At 46.2% G+C, this 20,335-nt stretch overlaps 1 protein-coding gene across 1 annotated transcript in view; it reads left to right on the top strand.

Moving 5' to 3' along the window:
• Positions 1–20,335, top strand: part of Abcc5 (ATP binding cassette subfamily C member 5) — a 104,321-nt gene that overhangs the window by 68,400 nt on the left and 15,586 nt on the right. Inside the window, exons 16-25 of the mRNA XM_041677814.1 lie at positions 757–900; positions 4,764–4,866; positions 7,160–7,344; positions 7,767–7,913; positions 8,142–8,271; positions 9,669–9,822; positions 10,335–10,463; positions 12,951–13,137; positions 14,433–14,522; positions 18,232–18,421. Of these exons, the coding sequence (XP_041533748.1) occupies positions 757–900; positions 4,764–4,866; positions 7,160–7,344; positions 7,767–7,913; positions 8,142–8,271; positions 9,669–9,822; positions 10,335–10,463; positions 12,951–13,137; positions 14,433–14,522; positions 18,232–18,421 (1,459 nt within the window). The remainder of the gene's footprint in view (positions 1–756; positions 901–4,763; positions 4,867–7,159; positions 7,345–7,766; positions 7,914–8,141; positions 8,272–9,668; positions 9,823–10,334; positions 10,464–12,950; positions 13,138–14,432; positions 14,523–18,231; positions 18,422–20,335) is intronic.

Here is a 20,335-nt window from a genome sequence, read left to right as displayed (position 1 = left end):
TTGGCTGTCTGAATCATGAGTCCTTGGAACATACTGGTTCTGCATGTAGATCAGCAAGTAAAAGGGCTGAGAAGAGCAGCTAGACATAGAGTGTGGTTGGGAATGGGTTAGTCTGGTAGAAAGCATCGTGGTTGCGTCTGTAGGGAAGACACCAAGGAGCTTGCATTTCCCTCCATCAGTCCGTGAAGACGGTCATCTCAGGTCTGCTCAGGACTGTCGCTGTCTGAGTTGTCAGTTTAAATTTGGCGGACCAGTATCCCTTGTTGCTTTAGAAAACCTGTGTACTTCTGCATGTAGTGAAAGGATTTGAATTAATTATTTGATACGAGACAGTCTCACTGTCTATCCCTGACCTGGCTTTTGCTTTGTAGACCAGGCTGGCCTGTGCCACCGTCCTCAGAAATTTAATGGGAAGTTTGTGCAGCTCCACCCTCAGAATCATGGGAAATACTATCTGGCCTGTGTCATAGGGTGCAGTAAACTAAAGCAGAGGTTGTCGGTCTTGAGACTGTTAACACCGAAGACTGGTGACTCTTTGTGTGATGGGGGTTGGGATGGTCTGCTCTGTGCAGTCAGGTCTTGATCCACTCTATACCAGTGGTATCTCTCTCCTTATTTTGACAATCTAAAATATCCTGGTGTTGCCAAGGGACAGCCGAGTCATCTCTGATTGAGACATACCAGATTAAGATAGGCTATTTGGGTGTATTTGCATGAATATCAGCAATTCTGTGTTGTCCTTGCCATTGTCTCCAGTACCTCGTGGACTGTGATGAAGTGATCTTCATGAGAGAAGGCTGTATTACAGAAAGAGGTACCCATGAAGAGCTGATGAACTTAAACGGAGATTACGCTGCTATTTTTAATAACCTGTTGCTGGGAGAGACACCCCCGGTTGAGGTAAGGTTTGTTGGGTTTGTGGTCTCATTTCTGCTCAGGGCGACATGATGACAGCGAAATGGAAAGAGCCTGTGGTGTCCCGTGACCAGACCTCTGTGCTGTGCTCACCTGCTCGTTCTCCCGTGGGAGAGCAGGATGAGGGTGAGGTTTAGAGACTGTGTGCTAATAAGTGGTCTCAACTAGGCTCCTTCCACCACGGTTAAAGCGGTGTGAGGCTCTCTGCATGTACAGGTGAGGTGTCAGGAAGGAATTAAATGCTGTGTGCATTTGGAAATGACCCATGATGTCTTGGACCTTGATTTGGCACTTAGGTGCTCTGGGTTACGCCCTTGAGATACCGTTCCATTGGCATTGTATTAGAGATATATGGCCAAATATGTGTAAAAAGGAGACTGAATTTTTGTTTCCCGGTCACCTATACCCAAATATCACAAAAAACTATATTAATTACTATACTTTTTGGCCAGTGGCTCAGGCATATTCCTAGCTAGCTCTTTTATCTTAAATTAACCCAATTTTATTATTTTATATTTTACCATGAGGCTCATGGTTTGTTACTTCACATCTTCCTTCTTGGGTGACTACATGGTATCTGCCTGACTCCGCCTTCTTTCTCCCTGCATTCAGTTTAGTTTTCCTGCCTAGCTATATTTTGCCCTGCTATAGGCCAAAGCAGCTTCTTTATTAACCAGTGGTAATAAAACACATTTATAGCATGCACAGGTGAAACCCACATTAAATATGGTTCTCTCTCCCTTAGAGAGTAGTTGAGGCTCAGCTGGGTTGAGCAGCTTGCTGATGTGGATGGTTTGATCCCAGGTTTCTTTGTATCTGCACCTGCACACCTCCTGTGCAGCACCCAGAGGCCAGCTTCCTGTGCCTTCATGCGGCTCCAAGCTAGGACAAACACAGCATGTGTGGAGCGACCTCAGAGGCCATGCTTCCCTCCTGACAGCGTCCCTGTCTCCTGCAGTCCTGAGGGTGACTGCACTGGGGTTCAGGCTGCCATATTGCTTGCCAGGTCATTCTGAGACTGACATGAAGTAACAGGGCATTACCTGGGACCCTCTCTCGTGTCTTACCTCAGTGTTTCACTCTTGTGATTTCATAGGCAGTGCAGCTAACCGTCCATACCTGATTTGTTGGGCATTTTTTTAGACTTCCAGCTTTCCTGGGATTGTCAGGGACATCCATAGAGACACTTTGATTCAGGTTTAAGTTTTATGATCCGCCATGACTTCTGGGAAGCTTTACACTCACCAAATTATTACCTTAGCACTGTAGAATTGGAGGGGAAAATATGAAGGAGAGAAACCAAAATATGAAATTGTCCAAGGAACAAAAGCTAGACACCGAACAGCTAGAATGTTTAGCTGGGAAGTATGTGTTCCAAATGTTGTTTAAGAGGCCAGCAGGATGCTTCAGTGGATAATCTCACTGGCTTTGTAAGCCTGGCCACCTGAGTTCAACTCCCAGAACCCAGCAAGTTGTCCTCTGACCTCCACACGTGCACCCTGACACACACATCATTTTAACTACTCAAGGTGGCTGCATCCATTAATATGTATCTGCGTCCCCAAGTAAGTGATCCACAGATTGAACTATTTACTCTTGCAGTGAAGTAAGTATTTTAGAATCCTATCTTCTGTCCTAGATACAGCTCTATCTGGATTTCATAGTTTTAAATTTTCACTGTAGTGCTGTGGCACAATGTTCTGTACCCTGTCATTGTATTTTAAATGAACGCTGGTGCTTGTTGACAGAGATTTCTGCCCCGCCTGATCCCGCAGCTATTTAGTCCCAAAGAAACACACAGAGGTCTACATTAATTATAAACTGATTGGCCTATTAGCTCAGGCTTCTTATTAACTCCTATAACTTATACTAGCCCATAATTCTTGTCTGTGTTAGCCACGTGGCTTGGTACCTTTTTTTTTCTTAAATTTATTTTTTTTTTATTTTACTTTATACAATATTCTTTGTGTATGCCTGAAGGCCAGAAGAGGGCGCCAGACCTCTTTACAGATGGTTGTGAGCCACCATGTGGTTGCTGGGAATTGAACTCAGGACCTTTGGAAGAGCAGGCAATGCTGTTAACCACTGAGCCATCTCTCCAGCCCCCCGTGGCTTGGTACCTTTTTCGGCGAGGCAGTCACATCTTGCTTCCTCTGTGTCTGGGTGATGACTGCAGACTGAAACTTCCCTCTTCCCAGAATTCTCGTTTCCCTGCCTCTACTTCCTGCCTGGTCACCCCGTCTATGATTCCTGCCTGCCTACTGGCCAGTCAGTGTTTATTTAAAATGCAAGTGACAGTGTACAGACCATTGTGTGTTTGGAAAGTCTAGTTGGTAAGCCTGCTGGGGATATGATAATATCATGTAAAATTGAATTCAGTGACCTGTACAGAGGAAAATTTCTAAAGATGTAGAAGGAACTTGGAGAGCACTGAATAGGGTTTTTTGTTGGTGGTTTTTTGTTTGTTTCGCCTCAGATTCAGTTTGTTGAATTCTTTTTTATTACCTTTGTGCCCTGTCCTGGGTAGTTCTGGCAGTAGGCACGGAGTAGTGGATAACCTTGCGTGAGAACTCATCCTTGCCTTGGAAGGCATGAGTTAGTTATTGCAGGGCAGACCAGTGCTTTCATGCTTGCAGCTAATTCTAACCAGATACTGCAGTGTGCTAAGAGTACTGGGGAGTGTGAGCTTTATTGCAGAGGAACATAAGTTGCCTTCAGAGGGCGTAATATTTGAACCCATCTGAATAGGGATGTCCATGTCTGAGATTGGAATGAGGTGGGGACCTAACTTGGACAAAGATACAGCAGTGGGAATTTGAACTATGGTTAAGGAATGGTGTGAAGTCAAGTAGCTGGAGAATGGAAGCTATGGGAAGCAGTGAAATGAGGGGGGAATTGACAGTCCCGCGGCCAGAATGCAGAGATCCTGCAAAAGCAAGCAGGAAAGTTTGGGGTTCTTCTGTGGTAGCAGAGGGAAATGGTGGCATCTATGGACTTGAGTGAGTAGTGGCAGGTCAGAAACAGGAATGGAAGTGACCCCAGTGCTTCTTAATCACTGGGAGAAATTGAAGAATAGTATTTGTTGTTCCCTCGCAACACTACAACTCCCAGCATCCCTCTGGACTCCAGCGCAAGCAAGCGCGGGACACATTTCCCAGAAGCCTTTGCATCCTCTGTTAAAAGCAAGGACAAGCCACAAGTTTGCCCCTTCTTGTCCCTTCCCTTTGTCCCTTCCTTTCACTTTTCCTAGTGTGTTTTCCCCTCCCATTAAAAAGTGTACCACGTGGTACCGCCGCGTGTCTGTGTCTTTTCTAGCGTAACCCTCGTCTAACCCGCAGGAATTAAGAACAACAGTATTAATAATGATTTATATTAATATAACAATTATAGAAAATTAACAATATTATTAATGCAATTATATTATTAATAATTATATACTGACTGTATATTAATTATTATTGACATAATCTTGTTTTGGAGGTTAAGTCTTGAATGGCTTAGTAGAGAATAAATGTCAGTGGACTATCAAGGTAGGAACCTGGATCCCAAAAGATTGAAGGGATTGAGTTAGTACAAGAAATTAATGTAGATTATTGTAGGTGACTTTCTTAAGAATGTAGGTGTGCCAGACATGGCATCTGGCTCATGATCCCACCACTCACGAGGCTGAATAGATCAGGGTTAATGTGAACTAGACACAGAAGCCTGGCATCAAAAATAAATAAGAACTTGGGTGTATCTTTTATTTATATTTCTAGTCAGTGAATGGTTCTCTAGAATGTATCCTGTAGACCTTCATCTGAATAAACATCTTATGACTGGAGTTGTTTTTTTTTCAATGTTCTTAGATTAATTCAAAAAAGGAAGCTAGTGGTTCACAGAAGAAATCACAAGACAAGGGCCCCAAACCAGGGTCAGTGAAGAAGGAGAAGGCAGTGAAGTCAGAGGAAGGTAAGGACGTTTGTGAGAGTTTTGTCATTTATCAGGAACAATGCTGTGTGGAGGTGGGTGTGCCTTGGGGTGTGCCCAAACAAGGAAGCCCGATAACCTTTGATCCTTTGACCTTTCTGCAGCAAAGGGTGGAGTCAGCTTAGGTGATTACAGCTGACCCAGGTGCCTGCCTTCTTTCTTTGCTTCCTTCCAGTTGCCTCTGTACTTGAATTGAAATCCCATTCAAAGCTGGGTGTCCAGTGTGCCTTGTGTTAGAGTCTGTGCTGGACTGGCGGGCTTGTTACCTGGTCCCGGTGCTAGACTAGCAGGCTTGTTACCTGGTCCTGGTGCTGGACTGGCAGGCTTGTTACCTGGTCCCGGTGCTGGACTGGCAGGCTTGTTACCTGGTCCCGGTGCTGGACTGGCAGGCTTGTTACCAGGTCCTGGCGCTGTTTGCAGAGAGCAGCCAGAGAGGGTACAGGTGTCAGTTTTCCTATTCGGACTTCCTGAGAGTCTCAGAAGCTATTTGCTGTAATGGAGGCATTGTCATGTTTGTCAATTTGAAGCGTGTGTCACCTTTGAAATCAGGAGGAAATGCCATTGTTCAATGATCTCTTTATTGAGATCATTGAACCTCCTTACCTAATAACTAGAATTTTTAGGACAAAAGCCTGGGTTCTGGTAACAACAGTTAACAGCTCAGCCAAGTTCCGAGTATACCAAGTAGTGATGAAATTAAGAAAGGATGTTATTCAGCATGGTTTCCTTGGGAAGAGATACTGAGTGACGCCGTGTTCACCTCAGAGTTCGGACACAAGCTTTCGGATTAAACAGGGAGAACTTCAGCCCTCATCAGTGGTTCTTGCCCATCCTTGTCCTGGGTCTTGACGGGATCTGTCTGTTTTTTACAGATGGTCACTTCTGTTCCATGTTTCAGCCCTGCTTGTATGGATAACTACCCTCCTGGGTGGGGAACTATCGTGTGAGGTTTTATTCTTCCTGGAATCCAAAGGTCTGGGGTCATTCAGAGATTCACCAGTCTGACCAAGAATAATCTTAACAAAGAGGCTTTTTATTTAGATACTAGGCGGCTAGGGCTGCACCTGAGACGCAGGATTCCCAGGATGTAGCATCAAGTCCCAGAGAGTCAGGGGTTTATAAAGGCAAAGAAGCATGTGGTTGTATTCCATTTATGTGCAGGCATGCATCCTGCAGTCAGAAGGTTACACTATGTTTAAGTGCGGTCACAAACCCTTAGCAAAAAATAAGTCAAGCAGGAGTCCTGGTTATCTTGATCGAGCAGCTTTGTTTACAGAGGTGGAAGCAGTGGTTAACATTGTGACCATTTTCTTGCGTAAACAACAGTTTCATTAAAATTGTACAAGCCAGGATGGTCCCTAACATGCCTTAGCATTCCAGGAAGCATCCCTCCTTAGCCCAGTGAGGGAATTTTGTCTTACAGACTTCTTGAGCACAGTAATTTAAACTTGAAACATAATGTTAGCCATCAGTGAGAGTTTAGAAAACAGCCTAATCCTGGTGCCTTCAGCCTGGGGAATGGAATAGGCTTTGTTATTGCGTTTAGTATATGTTTCTATGTTTCATCGGCCTGTCCGCCAAACTATGACAACTGTCCTCAATGTGGTTCTGACAGGCAGGGAACTGTGTGGCCTCATCTTATAGACAGTGCTGAAAAAAATGTGCAATGAATGAGTGTTTTGATAGGAGGTAAAAATTTTTTCCCCCAAAACAGGGTTTCTCTGTTTAGCCTTGTCTGTCCTGAAACTCACGCTTAGCCCAGCCTGGCCTCAGACTCAGATATCTGCCTGCCTCTGCCTCCCAAGTGCTAGGATTAAAGGCGTGTGCCACTACAGCCAGCCAGAGAGGAGATAATTCTGATCTTTGAGGCTGTAGGTTCTGTTATTCTGTTGTTGTATACTTGAATTGAAGGCCGTATTAAAGGGGAAATGCCCCAAAGGAGGGGAAGGAATAGAGTCCAGTTGGGGAAAACTAGGATTCACCAATTGAACAGTTCCAAACCTTAGGTTCTGAAAACCCCTGCCAGTGTGCTCAGGCGATTATGGAGAGAAGTTGCTGGCTGTAACTTACCCAGTTGCCTCATTATTTGGCTATAGCTTGACTAGTTAACTTAGGTCCAGGCCCATCAGGTCTTCCTGCTGCCCACCAAAGCTGGTTTCCATGACTAAACTCTGATAGGTGGGTTGTTTGGGCGGGGTGTAGTGCTTCACCAAATCCACAGCTTCCTATAGAGTTTTCCTCCCTTCTAAAGTCATGCTTTTTCCCTCTTTTCCAGGGCAGCTTGTGCAGGTGGAAGAGAAAGGGCAAGGCTCGGTGCCTTGGTCAGTCTATGGTGTCTACATCCAGGCTGCAGGGGGCCCTTTGGCTTTCCTGGTCATCATGGTCCTCTTCATGCTGAATGTGGGCAGCACTGCCTTCAGCACTTGGTGGTTGAGCTACTGGATCAAGCAAGGAAGTGGGGTGAGATTACTCACTACTGAGACTTCTGTGTCTGAAAATGTGGCCTTGTTTCCCCAGCCCCTGACTGTTCTTAGGGTTCTCCCGTAGTTTCCACTAAAGAGAAACATTAGAAACGTCAGTAATCTGTCTGACTTTGTTTTGTGTGTCAGTTGAAAAACAGTTTGAAGGAGAGAAAGCAGTGAGCAGGGATGTGCGCAGATGGGGGAAAGGATGCTTGATGTAGTCTCACAGAATAGAAAAAGTCCCTGGCTACCCCAGGGGCTGTTGAGCTAGTCAGTAAGTACAACAGCTATGTACAGTAGGTAGGTTCTTTGTGTTTGCCATGACCAGGTCCTAGGTCATTCCCTGTGTTTCTGTCCTTGAGCTGAAAATGACCTAGGTGTCTCAGGAATCTTACCCCATGGTACCTTACCTCCAAACAGAACACCACAGTATTTCAAGGGAATAAAAGCTCTGTGAGTGACAGCATGAAGGACAATCCGTACATGCAGTACTATGCCAGCATCTACGCCCTCTCCATGGCAGTCATGCTGATCTTGAAAGCCATCCGAGGAGTTGTCTTTGTCAAGGTATACCAGTGGGTGGGCCATGGCGTACCCCTCCCCAAATCATGTGAATGGCTTGGTGTGGCATTTGTATGCAGTTGGGTGGCCCCAACCTGTGTCTTCTGACCATTTGTACTGACCCCAGTGTTGGGAATGGTTGTCCTGCAGAGTGGTCACCGGCATTAGGAGGAATTGGGTCTTCCTTGAGTACCCAGGTCTCTGGACCATGATCATTTTGTCTCTGCTCCCCAGGGCACACTGAGAGCCTCCTCCCGGCTCCATGATGAGCTCTTCCGAAGGATCCTTAGGAGCCCCATGAAGTTTTTTGACACCACCCCAACAGGAAGGATTCTCAACAGGTTTTCCAAAGACATGGATGAAGGTATCTCTCATTGGTCCTTTCTTTCCTGCTCTGGAGTCCAACAGTGCTCACCGCCTCCTGCCTTCCTGGGTGCCACCCATGCCCACCCTACCCCAAATAAAGAGAACGTGCAGCTTTGTGCTCCTGAGTGAAAACAAAGTCCTGGCATCTGCATCAGGGATGTTTTGAGTTCTCATTCTGCCTATCTGACCTGAACATAAAGTCAGAGGGTCAAGTTAGTAGAGGGGCTTTGGAAGGGTGGTCTTCAATCCCAGAATGCAGCTGCAGCTTCTGATGAGCTTTCTGCATGCAGCATGGGCTCTGCTGCACCAGACCTCAAAGTTTTCCATCATACTCCTGACCTTCACTGAGGGATGGCAGTGTAGCAAACAACAGTGTGTTTTATGTACCTTGTCTTACTCCACACACAGTTGTAAGGCATTTGTTGGTGCCCATCAGTACCCAAGATGGTTATATCCATAAAAGCTAAGTTATTTGCCCAAGATTAAACAGCTGTTTGGTGGCCATGTTGGGAATTGGATTCAGATCTTTTCACCTCAGAGTTAGTGTTTTTATCTGCTGCATGGTGGTCAGCTCCATAGGAGGACCTTGTTTCAGGGCTCAGTAGGCCAGTGTAAGGCTTTGGCAAGAAGCCAAAGGAATCAGGAACAAACCCAGTACCAGAACTGGTGCGTGACATGTTTCTGCTTCTGCACGCATGTAGTCACACTGTGCACATTTACACATGTACACTTAGACATGCACACCTGTGTGCACACACATGACATGCATGCACATACAAATGCACACACACACACACACAAGCAGTCAGACAAAAGAGCTAGAACTGTTCAGTGCTTGCACTGGAGTCTGTGGCAAAAGGATTTTGAGTTTGAGGCCATCTTGAGCTTTATACCAAGATCCTTTCTCAAAAAGAAGGAAAGAAAAGCAGCAGTGCTTGTGACATAGCTGTGTCTTCGTGAAAGTACCTCTGCCTGAAGAAAGGGGTGTAGGGAGAGTAGCCCAGAAGACTTGAAGATGTTGCTGTTGAAGGTTCTGTACACTTTTTTGATGCTTATATATGTTTAAACTTTTCTTGTGTTGGTAAGAACATAGGCGATCATTGTTTTCCTTTTTGCATGTTTATTTTCCAAGTATTTTACATACACATAGAATACTTTGTAGAGGGGAGAGTTTAGCAGGAGCAGGAAAAGGTAAACCAGAACAGGATGATGGAGAAGACCACCCAAACAAGGAAATGACAGCAACTGGGATCATTTGTCTTTGATAAAACTGTTAATTTGTCACAGACCTTAGAAATTTCATGGGGCCTTATTATTTTTTTAAATAATTTAGTTCCATTTTTCTTGCTCATGGGCCCCAAGAGTCTGAAACTTGTTCTCTCGTGGTCTCTGCAGTGGATGTGCGCCTGCCATTCCAGGCCGAGATGTTCATCCAGAACGTGATCCTGGTGTTCTTCTGTGTTGGGATGATCGCAGGAGTCTTCCCCTGGTTCCTCGTGTCAGTGGGGCCTCTGCTCATCCTCTTCTCAGTTCTGCACATCGTCTCCAGGTAAACAGGACGTATGCAGGGCCAGTTCTGCACATCGTCTCCAGGTAAACAGGACGTATGCAGGGCCAGTTCTGCACATGGTCTCCAGGTGAACAGGACGTATGCAGGGCCAGTTCTGCACATGGTCTCCAGATGAACAGGACGTATGCAGGGCCAGTTCTGCACACGGTTTCCAGATGAACAGGACGTATGCAGGGCCAGTTCTGCACACGGTCTCCAGGTGAACAGGACGTATGCAGGGCCAGTTCTGCACATGGTCTCCAGGTGAACAGGACCTATGCAGGGCCAGTTCTGCACATGGTCTTCAGGTGAACAGGACGTATGCAGGGCCAGTTCTGCACATGGTCTCCAGGTGAACAGGACGTATGCAGGGCCAGTTCTGCACATAGTCTCCAGATGAACAGGACGTATGCAGGGACAGTTCTGCACATGGTCTCCAGGTGAACAGGACGTATGCAGGGCCAGAGAGGAGGCCGTGGTTGCTCGTTTCCTGCCATGCCGTTCTCTTGCAGGGTCCTGATTCGTGAGCTGAAGCGCCTGGACAACATCACACAGTCTCCTTTCCTCTCACACATCACGTCCAGCATACAGGGCCTCGCCACTATCCACGCCTATAACAAAGGGCAGGAATTTCTACACAGGTTAGTGTTGGTGGGGGCCGAAGGCTTTGAAGGGGAACTGGTATCTCAACTGTTAGAGTTGCCGTGAGAGGCCATTCAAGGCCAGAGCTTGGGATCAGAAAACTCATCCCAAAAGGCATTATTGGTGTAACCCAACTGTCTCTGATTAAAACTCAGCCACTTGGTAAGACCTTTTCTGAGAAAATGAGACAACAGAAACACAGACCAGGACCAATGTGGATGTATGACATGCTGGCCTTTTAGGATATGTGTGTGTGTACAATTAAATATCTCTGAAAGGTTATGTAAGTAACAGTAGTTATCTTTGGAAAGAGGAGCTGGGTACCCAGAGGTTGGTAAGAAAAAGACTGACATATATTTTTGTCGTGACTCTTTTAAAACTTGAGGAGGATGTATAGCTTGTCTAGCAGTTGCTATACAATTACGAGGACTGGGTTAAGATCCCTTGGACCCATGTAATTGACAGATGGGCATGGGATAGCAGCCACTTAAAAGGCTAAGACAGAAGATCCTAGAGTGAGCTTGTGAGGTTGACTAGCCATGTCAGCACGCTCTAGGTTTGATTGAGGGACCCTGCCTCAGTAAATAAGGTGAAAGAAAGATGAAGGAAGATTCCTGAAGCCTCCACAAGCACATGTGTGCACACACGTGTACATATGCACATACATGTATTGGAGCAGGCCACTAGTTAGTTCCTGGTCGCTTAGCCCCGAAATAATCACACAGAAATTGTATTAATTAAATCACTGCTTGGCCCATTAGCTCTAGCTTCTTATTGGTTAACTCAGATGTATTAATTTACCCATTTCTATTAATCTATGTATTGCCACGTGGCTGTGGCTTACTGGGTAAAGTTCTGGCGTCTCTCTCCTGTGGGGCTACATGGCTTCTCTAACTCTGCCCTTCTTTCTCCCAGCATTCAGTTTAGTTTTCCCCCGTCTAGCTCTGTTCCCCTATAGCTCTGCTATAGGCCCAAAGCAGTTCCATTATTAACCAATGATATTCACAGCATACAGAGGGGAATCCCACATCATATATGTGCACACATGTACACACATGCCCAGACTCTGCACATAGACATGTGAAAAAAACCTCTCTCTTGTGTGTATGTGTGTGTGTGCACGCATGTGTACTTGTGTGTATATTGCCTATTAAAAATTAAGTCATTTTTCATGAAAATAGTAGAGGAAAATAGATTAGGAAAAATTACTCTGAATGGCTTAGAAAAAGCCTTCCTAAATTAAGATAATGACCTGTACGAGTGTTTTTATGGGTGGAGTGGTACAATGTTAATGTCTGGAATTGTACATTTTCTGTTCTTTCTTCTTATTGCATTTTTTTTCCCTGAAGATTTTGTATTTTACTGTAAGGAGAAAAGTGATTTAAAAAAAAAAAAAGCTAAACACATATGCCTAGCAGAACTTCCTCTCTAGAGTTCTGCTTACCCGTGGAGCTAAGCCTCCTTGTGATTGTGGGGCCATGTGCCCTCTTTGGTGGATGCTGCCTGTCTCCCTCCTGCCTGGCTTCAGCTCACTGCATCTTGGCTCTGTAGCCTTGGGAAACAACTTCCTGTTAGTAGCATGTTCGCAGACTCAGCATCAATCCTACAGTCGCTCTGAGAGTTTCCTTTTCCTGATCTTGGACTACTCTGCTGTTTGCTTTTGAAACCTTTTGTTTTGAGGAAATGACCCCTGACCTAAAACATTTCTCTAAAGTTCAGCACGGCATTTGAATTTGGCCTCTCTGCCCATGCCTCTCATGTAGTAGATGTTTTCCTTCATGTATGCTGATGCTTTTAATGTTCTTTGTGTGTGTGTGTCCATGCCCGTGCGTGTGTGTATGTGTGTGTGCGTGTACATGTGTGTGTCCATATGTGTATGTGCACGCCTGTGTGCGTGCACATGTGTGTGTGTCCCCGTGTGTGTGTTTGAATGAATGAGTTTATGTACTCGGTGTGTGTACAGGAATCCTTGGAGGCCAGAAGAGGGCATCAGGTCCTCTGGAACTATGTGTAGTTACACATGGTTGTGAGCTGCCTTGTGGGTATTGAGAACCAAACCCAGTTCCTCTGCAAGAGCAGTCCACTGAGCCATCTCTCCAGCCCCTAGTTTTTTACTTTTTAAGTCATGGTCTCATTATGTTCTCTGGTCTGGAACTCCCTATTTAGATTAGGTTGACCTCAAACTCACAGAGATCCACCTGCTATCACTTTCTAAATGCTGGGATTAACGCCAGCACCCCATACCTGCCCCCCTAACATCCTCAAAGTGAGAGTTTCATTGTTTCTCAAAGGGTAACTAGCATTAGAACACCCATGTCCTCTTCTGTGAGGCCTGTGTTTCTGAAACTTGCAGGTCATTCTTTTGGCTGAAGACCAGAAAGTCCTTGCCCTGCACTCTGAAGTGTCAAGCCACCACTGAAGGTGGTATTTTATCAGATTATGTGGTATTTTATTCACCCCTTTGTTGTTCTTTTTCTTCACCACAGGTATCAGGAGCTACTGGATGACAACCAAGCTCCTTTTTTCTTGTTCACTTGCGCAATGAGGTGGCTGGCAGTGCGGCTGGACCTCATCAGCATTGCCCTGATCACCACCACCGGGCTGATGATTGTCCTCATGCATGGGCAGATTCCTCCAGCCTACGCCGGCCTTGCCATCTCCTATGCCGTGCAGGTCAGTGACTGGGCTGGAAGTGGAGAGAATCAAGAATTAAAACAATCTGCTATGTATATTAATGAAATACATGTGTTTGTTTTGAGATAGGGTTTCTCTGTGTAGTCCTGGTTGTCCTGGAACTCACTCTGCAGACTGCTCTGGCCTCAAACTCAGAGATCCTCCTGCCTCAGTTTCTTGAGTGCTGAGTTAAAAGGTGTGTGCCATATTGCCTGACAGAACTATATGCCTTCAACCCCAGAAGTTGGTGGGCAGAAACAGCTGATCGCTATGATTTGAGGCCAGCCTTGTCTACATAACGAGTTCCAGGACAGTCAAATAGAACCCTGTCTCAAAACAGGGAAGGGGAGATACATGTTATCTTCATAAAGAAACATTTAAAAGTGATTTTGTCTCATCCCTGGCATCTTCTGGTTTTCTGAGTGTATGCCATTCCCCTTTTGCTGTTTACATCTACTCTCTGTTTAGACTTTATAGGCACAGACCTTCTCATCCCTAGTGATGGCTAAAGGTCCTCAGATAGCTCAAGATAAATCTGAGAATTTGACCACTGACTATTTAAAGATATTTTGACATCAGTGCACATAGTAATCTCTATTAAATTTTAAAAGTGGTATTGGAGTTGTATTTTTTAGAGTTGTTTTATTTTAGAAGACACTTAAAGATGTCGTGGTAGGATATGGGGGCTCTGCTTCATGTAGTCTGGGGGTGGAACCGAGGAGTGACAAAGTGTACGTGAGCGACACTGGCGGTTGTTTACTAAGAGTTTGGCGCACGGTTTTTATTACACTACTGTACTCTTGTGTGATTCTGACTTCTTTTTCATATTGTAAAGAGAAAAATGAGGCAAATGAGCTCAAAGAACTGCGTCTTCATGGATGTCCTGGTGTCGCCCGTGTGTCCTGTAGTAAGCAGTCTGAGGGGCACGGGTGGTGCACTGTCTTTCCTCAGTGTTGTCAGTCGTTGCTCACAGGTTGAAATTTCCATTTGTTCTGGTTGCCACAAATAGGCTGAGGTCACATAGGTGGTTCAGAAGTTACACTGCTTCAGACCTGTGTTACTGGAAAGAAAATGGATGGCTAGACGGCCTTTGGCTTCGAGAGTGTATTCACTGTATTTGATGAGGGTAGTGATGTGGTATAAACTGCAGGAAAAGGCCTGGGCCTAAAACCTCACGCTGCATGTGTGAGCTCCGGCTGTTCTGTGTGTCACGGCCCTGCCGGCGTAGGAAGTTCTCTCTTGTTGCCTGACCTGTACCAATACACTTTCTCTTGGTTTTTGTTTTCCATTTTCAGTTAACAGGACTGTTCCAGTTTACAGTTAGACTGGCATCTGAGACAGAAGCCCGATTCACTTCAGTGGAGAGGATCAACCACTACATAAAGGTCAGGATGAGGAAGCCCCTTCTGGGGTCCTTTTTCCTTCCGTCATGGACGGTGGGTGAAGAGGAGCCTTACGTTCTCCCCCTGCCTCACCTCTACTTAAGAGGATTAGTAGTCTCAACAGCGTGTTTGGAATAGAAAAGGGAATACCATAAAGTTCCCAAATAGACTGATAAACTACAGCATTTCTCTGTTCTCATCCCTCTACTTCCCCACATACCCCTTCCCACTCTCCCTCAAGTTCATGGTATCTTTTTTCACCAGTTTTAGTTTTATGCATATACATGTTTGTATATCCATACATATTCCCAAATATAGCCTGTTGAGTTATATAATGTACTTCATATCTGATTTTAGGACTGACTGTCTTTCACTGGAAAACCAATTGGCGTGCTCTTCCCTGGGGAAGGCCACCTGCCCTACTCCCAGCTTCCCTCCGTTGCCTCTAGTTCTTTGGAGGGTGGAGACTTCCGGGCTCTCCCCTGTGCAGTTTGGTGTGTTCACTGGTGTCCTCCTTGTTCAACTCATGTTTCGAAAGTCATGTTGGTGAGACTTTGTGGGCATGGCTTCTGATATTTCTGGGAGACACAGTCTTACAGCAAAGTCCCTGATCCTCTGGCTCTTACGGTTTCTGCCCTCTCTTCCACAGTGTCCCTTAGGTGGGGGTGTTTTGTAGATACACCATTGGGATTGGTCCTCGGGGAGGTGGCACTCAGGTCAGTTTTAGTTCCGGGGCCTCAAGGCCCTGTTTCTGAAGTGCACACTATACATCATCTTACTTCTTAGTCTGGCCTAGTTGTCCTTGGCCAAGGATGGCCACCAGGGTCCCTTGCTGAGCCTTTGGCAGAGATTGGAATGGGTCTCATCTCTGGAGACGAATGTCCTTGGTCTGAGATCGGAACCAGGCTCTGTGGCTGTGAAGCTGCATAGTGAATTCTCATCTGTTTAGGAACTAGTATGTTTGACTGTTACCGAGAATGCTGGTTCTTCCTCTTGGTTTTGCATTTTGTATCTTGCTGGTGTCTTTCCTGAAACTCTGAATGTAATTTATGTAAAAAGAGGCATTGTATGTGCTAGTGAGGATTTTTAGGATTTGCTCCTTTTTCAAGATCCCCAATTTTATAAACCGCCCTGAGAACCACAGCATTTATACCGTTGCTCTTGGTGAAGAAAACATTTCACGTTCTAAATAACTAATGTGCAGGCAGTTTTGAAGAACTCTTTTACTTGAAAACTTCATGTTCTAGCAGTGATGTGTATCTTCACTGTTGTAAGGAACTTCATTAGTTATCAGAAGATATTGTTTACTTACTATTCTTTTGATATAGGGTCTTCCTGTGTGGCTCAGGCTAGCCTGAAGCCATGATGCTCATGCCTTAGCCTCCCAAGTGTGGGCTTACACCATCATACCTGGCTTCCTTAGGAGATATTTATTTATTTAAGATTTCTGTCTCGGGCCGGGCAGTGGTGGCGCACGCCTGTAATCCCAGCACTCGGGAGGCAGAGGCAGGCGGATCTCTGTGAGTTCGAGACCAGCCTGGTCTACAGAGCTAGTTCCAGGACAGGCTCCAAAACCACAGAGAAACCCTGTCTCGAAAAACCAAAAAAAAAAAAAAAAAAAAAAAAAAAAAAGATTTCTGTCTCTTCCCCGCCACCGCCTCCCATATCCCTCCCCCTCCCCCAATCAACTCCCCCTTTCTCATCAGCCCAGAAGAGCAGACCGGGTTCCCTGCTCTGTGGGGAGTCCAAGGACCTCCCACCTCCTTCCAGGTCTAGTAAGGTGAACAACCAAACAGCCTAGGCTCCCACACACTGAGACAATGGGGATGTTCTTTTGGGAACTCACCAAAGCCAGCTGGACTGGGTCTGAAAAAGCATGGGATAAAACCGGACTCACTGAACATAGCAGACAATGAGGACTGCTGAGAAGTCAAGACAGTGGCACTGGGTTTTGATCCTACTGCACATACTGGCTTTGTGGGAGCCTTAGGAGATTTTTAAACATTTATTTATTTCTTTATTGGTCTCTTTTTCTACTGTGTGGGTTCCAGGGATCCGATTGAGATTGTCAAGCTTTGCCAAACCATCTTGCTGGCCACTCTTTCATCTTTTTCCTTTCTTTTCCTCTCTCCGTCCCTCTCCCCCTTCCTCTCTCTCTCTCTCCCCCTTCCTCCCTCTCCCTCTCCCCCTTCCTCCCTCTCCCTCTCCCCCTTCCTTCCTCTCCCTCTCTCCCTCCCTCTCCCTCTCCCCCTTCCTTCCTCTCCCTCTTTCCCTTCCTCCCTCTCCCTCCCTCTCCCTCTTTCCCTTCTTCCCTCTCCCTCCGTCTCTCTCTCCCCCTTCCTCCCTCTCCCTCTCCCCCTTCCTCCCTCTCCCTCTCTCCTTCCTCCCTCTCCTTCTCCCTTTTCCTCCCTCTCTCTCTTTCTCCCTTTTCCTTCCTCCCTCTCCCTCTCCCCCTTCCTCCCTCTCCCTCTCTTCCTTTCTCCCTTTCTCTCTTTCAGCAGCTATGTCTGTATTTATTGAGACAGAGGTTTTCTTTATGTAGCCTTGGCTGTCCTGGAACTCAGGGATCTGCCTGCCTTTGCCTCCAGGTGCTAGGATTAAAGGTGTGTGCCACTACCGCCCAGCTTTAGCAGATATTTCTCAAGCATAACAAATGACTGTTCTCATAAAAAGTTCAGATAGCTATATGATGGACCTGGTAACAGCTGTTCTTTATGTTTAGCTGGTGCTTTGCCCAATGTTGTGGTCTATGGGGAACATGTGTGAATAGAGTAAAATACTGTTTTTGGTGAGGCCTTTGCTGGAGAGAGCAAGATGATAGACGGTGGTGGGACAGTGGACACTGCTCAAACCAGTGATTCTTTTGAAGATTGCCTTCCTGATGCCACTCCACAATATGACCCAGATGCCCATACCACACAGCAGAACAGTCTTTCCAGCTTGCCATGTCACATTCCATTCCCCACCCCAACACACACAAACACGCGCATGTGCACACACACGCACACAAGCACACACACACGCACACAAGCACACACACACGCACACAAGCACACACACAAGCACACACACACACCCCAAATACTAATTTGGTGCTCTTCACCTTAACGATATGAAACCAAAGAGTGCTTGCCAAAGAATTTTTAAAACAAGAGCTTTGGTGCTCTGACAGAATTACACAGGAAGCAGGAATGGGTTGCCAGGGCCAGATCCATTTTGTGCCGCTTGAAGATGAGGAACTAAAACACAGAGAGGTGAAATGGCCTACATAGGTCATACTGTTGTGGTTGGCATGTTTAGGTCACACCGCTGTGGGTGGCAAGCTAGAAGTACAGTCTGTGTTCTTGGATTATATTTATATGTTCAATAAATGTTAATTACCTTACTCCAGTTTTAATGCAGGCCAGTGATATTCAGTTCATGGAATTCAATGAATTTCAACGAAAATGTGTTGGGGAGTGGGAAGGCCTCATGTTCCAGCCTTAGGTCTTCCCTCAGTCTGCGGCAGTGTTGTGCCAGCTGGCACTTGCAGACCGTGGCTTAGTGGCTCCGTGCCATGTCTCTGTCTTGGTTGTTAGGGTGTGAGCATTTACTGGCAACATATTCTTTCATACATGGTGGCAACTGCCTTGGCTGCTGTGCTTGCCCTCTTCTTACTCTCTGGTAAACTCTGCTGCGCCACAAGAATCTGAAGCACCCACTCTTTCCTCAGACTCTGTCTTTGGAAGCACCTGCGAGAATCAAGAACAAGGCTCCTCCCCCGGACTGGCCCCAGGAGGGAGAAGTGACCTTTGAGAATGCAGAAATGCGATACAGAGAAAATCTTCCACTGGTCCTTAAGAAAGTGTCCTTCACCATCAAGCCCAAGGAGAAGATTGGCATCGTGGGGCGCACAGGGTCAGGTAAGGACTGCACTGGTCTTGGAGAAGTGTTCGAAGTCATCCACATTTAACCTTTGGTCGGCACATAGCAGTGTGTCGAAGATTGCTTTCATCTTCACAAACCAAATCCCTGATACTCAAGTCCTTATTGTCTCGGAAACCACCTTTCTGAGTTTGCTCTTGGCCTTGCTCTTGGGCACACAGGGCTTTCTCATTATATCTCAGAACAGAGTACCTGGAGCACATGGCAAAGGACAGTAGAAGAGAGGTTACCGCAGATCGGCACTGGTGGCACCAGAACCGGTTACCGCAGATCAGCACTGGTGGCACCAGAACCGGTTACCACAGATCAGCACTGGTGGCACCAGAACCGGTTACTGCAGATTGGCACTGGTGGCACCAGAACCGGTTACCACAGATCAGCACTGGTGGCACCAGAACCGGTTACTGCAGATCGGCACTGGTGGCACCAGAACCGGTTACCGCAGATCGGCACTGGTGGCACCAGAACCGGTTACCGCAGATCAGCACTGGTGGCACCAGAACCGGTTACTGCAGATCAGCACTAATGGCACCAGAACCGGTTACTGCAGATCAGCACTAATGGCACCAGAACCGGTTACCGCAGATCAGCACTAATGGCACCAGAACCGGTTACCGCAGATCAGCACTAATGGCACCAGAACCGGTTACCGCAGATCAGCACTAATGGCACCAGAACCGGTTACTGCAGATCGGCACTGGTGGCACCAGAACCGGTTACTGCAGATCGGCACTGGTGGCACCAGAACCGGTTACTGCAGATCGGCACTGGTGGCACCAGAACCGGTTACTGCAGATCGGCACTGGTGGCACCAGAACCGGTTACCACAGATCAGCACTGGTGGCACCAGAACCGGTTACCACAGATCAGCACTGGTGGCACCAGAACCGGTTACTGCAGATCAGCACTAATGGCATGTTGGTGGGGCTCTTATTAGTGACTTCCTATTAACACACGTTTCTGAAAGAGTGTGTTTGTTTTGTACACTGGTTTTGTGGCCTTTTTGAGTTTTTTATTTTTTTAGAACCATCAGTGTCTTGATTATTATGTAACACAGTGCCCCCCATTCTATTTAATGGATGTGCCATAATTTATATTTAACTATCTCAAGTTTGTAAAGAATTGAAGCATTACTGATTTTTCCTGAATAGTAAGTATTGCAGTCAAAATGTGTGATGAATTCTCAGGCCTTTGTAAGATGTCACTGTAGCCTCCTGTTTGCAGAAGCATGTGACTATAGATAAGGGGCTGTGTTCCCTTGAAGGCAGAAATTGTTTTCTTGACCTGGAGCTGAGCCTGGTGGCACATACCTGTAATCTCAGCTCTAAGAAAGCTGAGGCAGGAGAATCACTACCAATTCAAAGCAGCTTGGGTGTAGACCTTGTCTCAACAGAAAGAAAACAAAATGGCTTTCTTGTCAAGCATTTTACATCATCTTATTCTTAGAAATGCGTTACTGTGTTACGGGCACATTCCCTCCCCGTGCTTAGGCCATGGGAAAGTAAGCAGGCCCTGTGTTATAACCGTCATTCACTTCTAGGAGACCCGTCTTGCTACCTTGGCCAGGTGCCCCAGTCGTCTCAGGGAGATAACTGAAGATTGCTGCATGAGGTTTCTAGTAAAGACTTAAGTAATTGCCAGGCCTAAGTGCAGGTTTCCAGCTGCTGGGGAGGGTGAGAAGGGAGGATTTTTTAATTCAAGGAAAAATACTAGTCTGTTCACAGGCTTTCTTTTCGTTTCCTTTCTTTCGTTTGTTCAAGACTTTTTCTGCTTCCACAGATCAAACAGAAATGCAGTAGACTTCTTATCTAGTTCATATTTAGAAACACCAAAGGTCTGTACAGATCATACCACCATAAAAATCACTTGGCTTGCGTGCTGTTCATTACAGG

Source organism: Microtus oregoni, unplaced genomic scaffold (assembly GCF_018167655.1).
Source record: "Microtus oregoni isolate MIOR12 unplaced genomic scaffold, Mior012 000029F_ref0000214, whole genome shotgun sequence".
Classification (NCBI taxonomy): domain Eukaryota; kingdom Metazoa; phylum Chordata; class Mammalia; order Rodentia; family Cricetidae; genus Microtus; species Microtus oregoni.
The sequence above is the reverse complement of the archived record's forward strand: the minus strand, read 5'-3'. Positions and strand labels throughout refer to the sequence as shown.